Here is a 6,621-nt window from a genome sequence, read left to right on the forward strand (position 1 = left end):
ATGGATCAACGTACATCTATCGATCGATCTATCTCAAAATCAACGCTAGCAACGCGCGTACGCGGACATGACGCTGCTCAACCAACCGGGCTTGTCCAAGCCGCTGCGCACAACGATTGCGCTGCACTTGTACAAGGACTTGCTCAACACGGTGCCAATCTTTGCGGGTTCGAACGCGCGCTTCCTCGGCAAAGTGTGCATGGCGCTGGACACAGCTGTGTACCTCCCCGCCGGTATCAACCGCATCAACCGCTTATATGAAGACTATTTCTACAATTGTGTGTAGACGTGATTATCCATCAAGATGACATTGGCCGGGAAATGTTTATCGTCCGAAAGGGGACCGTCGAAGTGCTGCCGCCGCGGGCCAAGACGAGCGCGCTGCATCCGATCATGCACAAGCTCCGCTCGACCAAGGACGGCCCCCGCATCCTCCTTCGAGACGGTGATTTCTTTGGCGAGACGGCGCTCGTCGCGGAAGTCCGTCGCACGAATACGGTCGTCGCCGACTCGATCTGCGATCTCAACGTCCTCTGCAAGCACGTACGTCAGGGGTTCGATCCTCGCGGCGCGACGCGTTGTCGGCGTAGGCATTCAACGAGATTTTGGCCGAGTACCCCGAGTTTGGCGTCAAAATGAAAAAGTCGGTCGTCGCGCGCCAGCTCGCCAACATGGTTTGTATCCGGCCCGATCTCAATGTCCATCTCAATCGCAAAATAGAACTTTCAGTCGTCGACGGCCAAGCTCAAGGTCGAGACGGAGCTCAACCACCTCGTCGACAAGTCGCTCATGCGCCGGCGCTTTGACTTGTCCTTCAAGGGCATTTACCACTCCAAACGCATGGCCGACAAGCTCCAAGCGATCCAGGACCGCAACAAACGCTCGGAGGCGAAACCTCGGAAATCCATCGTTCAAGGACTCAAAGCGCGCAAGGCGTCGGTGACCCAGCTTCTCAGTCGGCGTGGCTTTGCGCCCAAGCCGGCGCCGTCCGGCAAGAACGTGACGGAGCAACTCGACACGCCCCCCGTGAGCCCCCCCCGGCCCCCCCTTTGCCCCCCCGTCGGACCAAGGGTTCCCACCGCCACCGGAATCCGACACCGTGGACGAGTCGCGTCTCGCGTCATTAACGTCCGAGCCAGTGCCGGCTAGCGATATGGTGCCCATGGCGCTTCTCGAGATCAACCGCATGGTCACCGAGATCAAGAAAGCCATGAACAAGGTCCAGCGAAAGATTGCACAGCAGGCGCGACAGAGCTTGGACGACGACGACGACGATGACGAGAGTGACAGTGATGACTTGCCGGACGACGACGGCGCTCGGTGCCTTCCATTGACGTCGTCCACATCGCGATTCCAGCGGAGCACCGAGGCGCCGATCTTCGAGTCGAACGAGGAAGACCACGCCGTGCTAGCCGCCACGACCGAGGCCATTCGTTCGCCAGCGCACTAGGCTCGACGCTGCAAGCTTGAAAGGGTCGTGAGAAACACCATTTCTACCAAAGGTTCCAAACTCTTTGTCCGCCACATGAAGACGACAAGCTACACACAGTTGCAAGTGGCGTCTTATTTCATTTCCGTGCGCGCAAACTCGTCCCGTGCACTGTTGACAGCATCGAAGATGCGCTCGGCGATGACGAGCTGCTCGGCCGTGCGACCCCCGGCCTTGTCCGGGTGCACGACCATGATCGCGCGCCGGTACTGCTTCTTGACGTCGTTGGGCGTGAGGAGCTTGCCCATGTTGACTTCGGTCCACTTGGCGTCCGGCCACAGGATCTGATGCATCGTCGAGATGAGCGTCCGGATGTTCTTCTTCCGCCCATTGTCCTCGGCCCAGTTCTTGAGCTTGGGCCCGAGCGCGACGACGGCCGTGGCCTTGGCGGCCTCGAGCTGCGTCTTGGCCTGGTCGCGCGCCAGGAGGTCTAGTCGAGCGCGCTCAATGTCGGCAGCCTTCTGCTGCTCGCGCTGCTCCATCGCCTCCCGCACGTCCGCAGACTTGGTCGACTTGTCGACGAGGTCCGGGTTGTACACGTTGGTGCCATCGGCCGACACCTCGTGCTTGGCCATATCGGCGAGCGTGACAGGACCGACGGTCTGGCCGCAGTCGTCGTTAAAGTCTTTCGGCGGCGCGGATGCTGCTACAGGCGGCGGGCTCGGTCGTCGCGTTGGCGTCGCCTTGGTAGCCGCCTTGGGAGCTGTCCATGTCGTGCCACCGCCCATGAGGTCGACCGGCGCTGCCGGCGCAGGCTTGGGCGCGCCGGCCAAAAAGTCCTCAAATGACTCGCTACTCTCCTTGGGCTTGACCTCTTGTTTCGGGGGCGCCGAGGCCGGGCGCGCCGTAGGCTTGGGCTCGTCCGAGTACTTGGTTGGCCGCTTCACGTCGCCGCGGGGCTTGGTTTGGTCCGTCGCCATGCTGTACACAGGCTTGCGCTGCAGGACGAGGCCCTTCTTGATGGGGCGCGCGTGGCGCAGCACCTTGCAGATGACGCGGCCGTTGACGAGCGGAACCGACGCCGTCGGCGCCGTGACGTCGATCCAGTAAAAGGTCTCGCCGTGGTTGAGGCGGAAGCGGAAGTGGAAACCGGCTGGCGCCCCGAGGGGGAAGTGGGCATGGACGTCGCCAAGCGTGAGCTCGCCCGTCTTGGGGATGCGGAACGCGTTCGGGTGCGACCGGTCCTCGCCGTCCTCGGCCTGGAGGTAGTAGAACGCCCACGTCTCGGCCATCTTGGAGGACTCAAAGATCTGGCAGTCAGGTCGGTTTTGGCTGGAGGTCCGCCTAAGTGCGCTTTTCACTTGGTGGCGGCATATGCCACATTTAAGATCGCGAGGGAAGGAGCGTCGCGTGGAGAGATGCCAACGGGTCAACGGGACAAGCGGGGTGTTCGCATCTCCTGCACGAAGCGAGCGCACGGTCGTTTGATCCTCTCGGCCCTTGTCTTGACGTGTCTACGTGCTGTGGCGGCAATTGTGCCGAATGTAAAAAGAGAGAATGCCGAATCCAAGACGCCATGTGCCGATTTAAAATGGCCGAGTTGGGAGCCAATCAACTCGGGCCGTGCTGCGAGTGCCAAACTCAAAATCAAAAAACGGACTAAGATGGCCCGCCAGAACGACGATGAGCTCGAGATGAACTGGGCCGCGGAAGACGTGGCCGTCGCCAGCGACGCCTCCGACGTCGAGGTCGAAGACGACGATGATGGCGGCGACGACGACGCGGCCGTCGAAGAGACCAAGCAGCCGGAATCCAAGAAGCGCAAGGCCGAGGCCGAGCCGGCGGCCAAGGAGCCCAAGAAGCCCAAGGCCCAGAAGCCCAAGAAGGCGCTGCACAACCTGACGCAGGCCGACCACTTCAAGATCGTCAACGATGTGTACATGAAGCACTATGGCGACAGCCTCACGCCGGCTGAAATCGCCGACGGCCTCACGGGTCCGTTGCTCTCGCTACGGCAGCACCCACTCATACATGCACTGTAGAGAGCCACTTTACGGTGCTCAAGCAGTTTGGCAAGCACACGCTCGAGAGCTACACGCGCTTCCTCCGCGCGCTCTGCCCCGAGTGGAAGTTCCTCTTCCGCGGCAAGGGCATCAAGGACAAGCGCAGCCCGCTGCTCCTCATCGTCTGCTCGTCCGCGCTGCGAGCGGTCGAGATTGGCAAGTACGACGGCTCGTGATCGTAGGCACGGGATATGCATCTTGCTCGCATCGTAGGGCCATTGCGAGCTTCAAGTGCCACGTCGCCAAGCTCTTTGCCAAGCATTTGAAGCTCGAGGAGCAGGTCGAAATGCTCAAGCGCTTCCACCCGATCGCGATCGGGACGCCCGGCCGGATAAAGACGCTCTTGGAGATGAAGGCGCTCTCGCTCGAATGCACGTCGCACGTCGTGCTCGACATGCACCTGTACGCCATGAGGCAACGTGAATCTGAATCTGAATCTGGAGATGGCGTAGGGACTCGAAGAACATGTCGTTGCTCGAGCTCAAGGATACGTCCAAGGACACGATCGACTGCATTCGCGAGTCGCTCCTCCCGCGCATTGCCGCCAACAAGCTCTCGGTCGCGCTGTACTGAGCGGACCCTAACCTGATAGATTTCTCCTCGTATACATGTCAAGGCGGAAAACTGGGTTTTTTAGGAAAAAGGACTAGCTAAAAGGAAAGACGGGTAGCGTACAAGAAACAGCGGAGCTCAGGGGGTCTCCACCGCGCGTACGAGGCGCTGCGTGGCCTTGACGGCGTTCATGGCTGCCTTGAGCTTTCGCCGGGCGTTGAACCGGCGCAGTTCATCGAGCGCGCTGCTTAGTTGCACCGTCGACGTCTACACCCACAACACGCGCATCGTCTCTCTCCAGCACCAGCATCACGTGGTCCTACCTCGCTGCCGACGATCCACGGATGCTCCAATAGCATGGCCGCCGTCGCCCTAGAAGCATACTCCTGCTGACGCCGGCCCATCGAAGCTCGTGTTTACCGGTCGGTCGGGCGCACCGTGAGCATTCTCGAAATGAAGTCTTTGGCGTCGTCCGAGATGGCGTCCCAGTACGGCGAGTCAAAGACAAACGCGCCGCGCTTGATCTTGCGGAAGAGCGCGTTGTGGTTGTCGTCGTGGAAGGGCGGGTACCCGCACAGAAGGATGTACGTGATGACACCAATCGACCAAATGTCCACCGCCTTGCCGTATGGACCGGCCTCGAGGATCTCGGGCGCCACGTACCCCGGGGTGCCGCACGCAGTCGTCAAGCCCTCCGTGTCGCTCCCGACCTTTTTCGCAAAGCCAAAGTCGGCAAGCTTGATCGACGCGTCGTCCGTCGTCGACGTGAGGAGGAGGTTCTCGGGCTACAGACTCGAGTTGGGGATGAGAGGTAATCGAGGCGGTCGTACCTTGAGGTCGCGATGGACCACGTTGATGTCGTGGCAGTACCGCACGGCTTCGAGCAGGAGCTTGACGAGATCGCGCGCCTCGCGCTCCGTGTAGTACGACTAGATAAAAAGGCGATGTTAGCCGACGTGGCCATGGAGATGCCATTCATTACCTTCTCGACGATCCGGTCAAAGAGCTCGCCGCCGTCCATGAGCTCGGTCACGAGGTAGTAGTACTCGGGCTCGGAGAAGAAATCGTGGAGGATCATGATGTTCGGGTGCTTCATCTGTAGTAGATATATATGAGAGGAATGGCTTGGTGCACGCCTGCTTGAGGATGACGACCTCGGTCGTCAGCGCCTGGATCTCGTCGACCGTCAGACCTGCCTTCTTGATGCACTTGATCGCATACTTTTGGCCCGTTGGTTTGTGGATGGCTTCCTTCACAGTCGAGAAGGTTCCCGCGCCAATGACCTTGCCGAGCGTATACTGCTGCTCGAAGCCAATGCCAAAGGGCTCGGAGGCGATGGCTTCGACCGGCGCCTCGAGCACGACCGCCTCGGGCTCGGTGGTCGGCGCCGCGACGGTCATGCTGCTCGCGACGCTCTTGGCCACCGACGCTCGGCGCGGCGGCAGCACCAACGACGACCGGTGGCTCTCGCCCGGCGGCGGCTGCAGCGCGGCTGTCGACTCGACGCACCCCATCGCGCAATAAGTTGTTAGTTGCAAACTGCGCAAAAAAGGCCCTCAAGGTTGAAATCCCACCGTGGGAAATACGCGATTACACACGCGCCACTGGACGCAGACCAACGTCCATTCTGACGTGGCAGCACGCCAGCGAAACCGAGTTTGCACTTTTGAGATCGCTAGACAAGATGTATGGGCGCTGCTCTGCATACTCTCGCAGGCGACTCGCTTAGGTGTGCTGCGCCCGATCCATGGTGCCAGTACACTGGCCAGAATAGCTCGTGTGATTTTCACGTGGGAAACGTGGGCGCCATACCCGTTACGCACGCGTTCCAGCAACGGGCTTAAGCACAGAACGAGTCGGGATGGCGGCCTGCGTCGTGCACGAAGGCTACCTCCACAAGCAGGTACGCGCTCATACGACGACTCTCAGCCTCATGCGCGCCTGTCCAGAGCCAGCACTTGAAGCTATGGAAGATTCGGTACTTTGTGCTCACGACGGTACGACGACGCAGGAGGATGGGGCCTCACAACGCGTAGACGGCGCTGCTCTACAGTAAAAAGTCGGGGCGCAAGCCCAAGGCGACGTACGCGCTCCAGCACCTCGACGCCGTACGGCCCTCTATCGCTAATGCCCGCGCTCATGGCGGCTCGTAGCTCACGGACCAGAACCTCGTCGTCCACGACCACAACTTTGTGCTCGAGCTCCGCTACAAGAAGCTGCGGCTCTACGTGAGCGCGCCGACCGAGGCGGACCGCGCCAAGTGGGTGCACCTCATCAAGAACTGCAAGGACTCGTGTACGCTGTTCCAAGCAATCTTCGCATGTTGCTCATCCAGAACGGCCACGTAGTGAGCGTTGGCGCCGACACGACGAGCGAGGCCTCGCTCAACACGATTGAGCGCAAGCCAAGCGAGTCCGAGCCGCTCTCGGTGCGCAGCGGCATTCCCGAGTCCCTGCGCCGGCGCTTCCTCGCGTCGACGACCAAGGAGCGGCGTGACGAGCGCAAGGCGGGCCGGCTCCCGAAGCTCCGCACGTCGTTCACCGAGGCGTGGCTCGAGGACGTCTTGCCGCACTGGGG

General features: G+C 60.9%; 5 protein-coding genes across 5 annotated transcripts in view; 3 read left to right on the forward strand and 2 right to left on the reverse strand.

The window, feature by feature from the left end:
• Positions 1 to 1,149, forward strand: part of SPRG_21392 (hypothetical protein) — a gene marked incomplete at both ends in the record, with an annotated part of 2,725 nt that extends 1,576 nt beyond the window's left edge. The window contains 4 exons of the mRNA XM_012353400.1: positions 50 to 233; positions 287 to 543; positions 591 to 674; positions 721 to 1,149. Coding sequence (XP_012208790.1) covers positions 50 to 233; positions 287 to 543; positions 591 to 674; positions 721 to 1,149 — 954 coding nt within the window. The remainder of the gene's footprint in view (positions 1 to 49; positions 234 to 286; positions 544 to 590; positions 675 to 720) is intronic.
• A 395-nt stretch (positions 1,150 to 1,544) lies between these two features.
• On the reverse strand, positions 1,545 to 2,750 carry SPRG_14260 (hypothetical protein). Its single transcript, XM_012353376.1, has one exon. The coding sequence runs from the start codon at positions 2,719 to 2,721 to the stop codon at positions 1,564 to 1,566; it is 1,158 nt and encodes a 385-aa protein (XP_012208766.1). The 5' UTR covers positions 2,722 to 2,750; the 3' UTR covers positions 1,545 to 1,563.
• Positions 2,751 to 3,074: 324 nt separating this feature from the next.
• Positions 3,075 to 4,092, forward strand: SPRG_14261 (hypothetical protein). The gene is made up of 4 exons (XM_012353377.1): positions 3,075 to 3,424; positions 3,472 to 3,652; positions 3,706 to 3,894; positions 3,945 to 4,092. The coding sequence occupies exons 1-4, from the start codon at positions 3,094 to 3,096 to the stop codon at positions 4,063 to 4,065; spliced, it is 822 nt and encodes a 273-aa protein (XP_012208767.1). The 5' UTR covers positions 3,075 to 3,093; the 3' UTR covers positions 4,066 to 4,092.
• Positions 4,093 to 4,108: 16 nt separating this feature from the next.
• SPRG_14262 (CAMK/CAMK1 protein kinase) lies at positions 4,109 to 5,573 on the reverse strand. The gene is made up of 6 exons (XM_012353378.1): positions 5,199 to 5,573; positions 5,027 to 5,140; positions 4,875 to 4,973; positions 4,465 to 4,829; positions 4,368 to 4,416; positions 4,109 to 4,311 (listed from the first exon to the last, which is right to left on the reverse strand). Exons 1-6 carry the CDS (start codon positions 5,556 to 5,558, stop codon positions 4,183 to 4,185), a joined length of 1,116 nt encoding a protein of 371 aa, XP_012208768.1. The 5' UTR covers positions 5,559 to 5,573; the 3' UTR covers positions 4,109 to 4,182.
• Positions 5,574 to 5,905: 332 nt separating this feature from the next.
• Positions 5,906 to 6,621, forward strand: part of SPRG_21393 (hypothetical protein) — a gene marked incomplete at both ends in the record, with an annotated part of 2,025 nt that continues 1,309 nt past the window's right edge. The window contains 5 exons of the mRNA XM_012353401.1: positions 5,906 to 5,947; positions 5,994 to 6,041; positions 6,081 to 6,152; positions 6,198 to 6,339; positions 6,393 to 6,604. Of these exons, the coding sequence (XP_012208791.1) occupies positions 5,906 to 5,947; positions 5,994 to 6,041; positions 6,081 to 6,152; positions 6,198 to 6,339; positions 6,393 to 6,604 (516 nt within the window). The remainder of the gene's footprint in view (positions 5,948 to 5,993; positions 6,042 to 6,080; positions 6,153 to 6,197; positions 6,340 to 6,392; positions 6,605 to 6,621) is intronic.

Source organism: Saprolegnia parasitica, assembly GCF_000151545.1.
Source record: "Saprolegnia parasitica CBS 223.65 unplaced genomic scaffold supercont2.122, whole genome shotgun sequence".
Lineage (NCBI taxonomy): Eukaryota > Oomycota > Saprolegniomycetes > Saprolegniales > Saprolegniaceae > Saprolegnia > Saprolegnia parasitica.

Excerpts from the sequence above, each read along its gene's own strand:
- SPRG_14260 (XM_012353376.1), bottom strand. The coding sequence starts at position 2,721 with ATGGCCGAGACGTGGGCGTTCTACTACCTCCAGGCCGAGGACGGCGAG.
- SPRG_14261 (XM_012353377.1), top strand. The coding sequence starts at position 3,094 with ATGGCCCGCCAGAACGACGATGAGCTCGAGATGAACTGGGCCGCGGAA. Across the intron at positions 3,425-3,471 it reads AATCGCCGACGGCCTCACGG|AGAGCCACTTTACGGTGCTC; the intron begins GTCCGTTGCTCT and ends CATGCACTGTAG. Across the intron at positions 3,653-3,705 it reads CGAGCGGTCGAGATTGGCAA|GGCCATTGCGAGCTTCAAGT; the intron begins GTACGACGGCTC and ends CTCGCATCGTAG.
- SPRG_14262 (XM_012353378.1), bottom strand. The coding sequence starts at position 5,558 with ATGGGGTGCGTCGAGTCGACAGCCGCGCTGCAGCCGCCGCCGGGCGAG. Across the intron at positions 4,830-4,874 it reads TGGTCCATCGCGACCTCAAG|CCCGAGAACCTCCTCCTCAC; the intron begins GTACGACCGCCT and ends TCGAGTCTGTAG. Across the intron at positions 4,312-4,367 it reads CGTGGATCGTCGGCAGCGAG|ACGTCGACGGTGCAACTAAG; the intron begins GTAGGACCACGT and ends TTGTGGGTGTAG.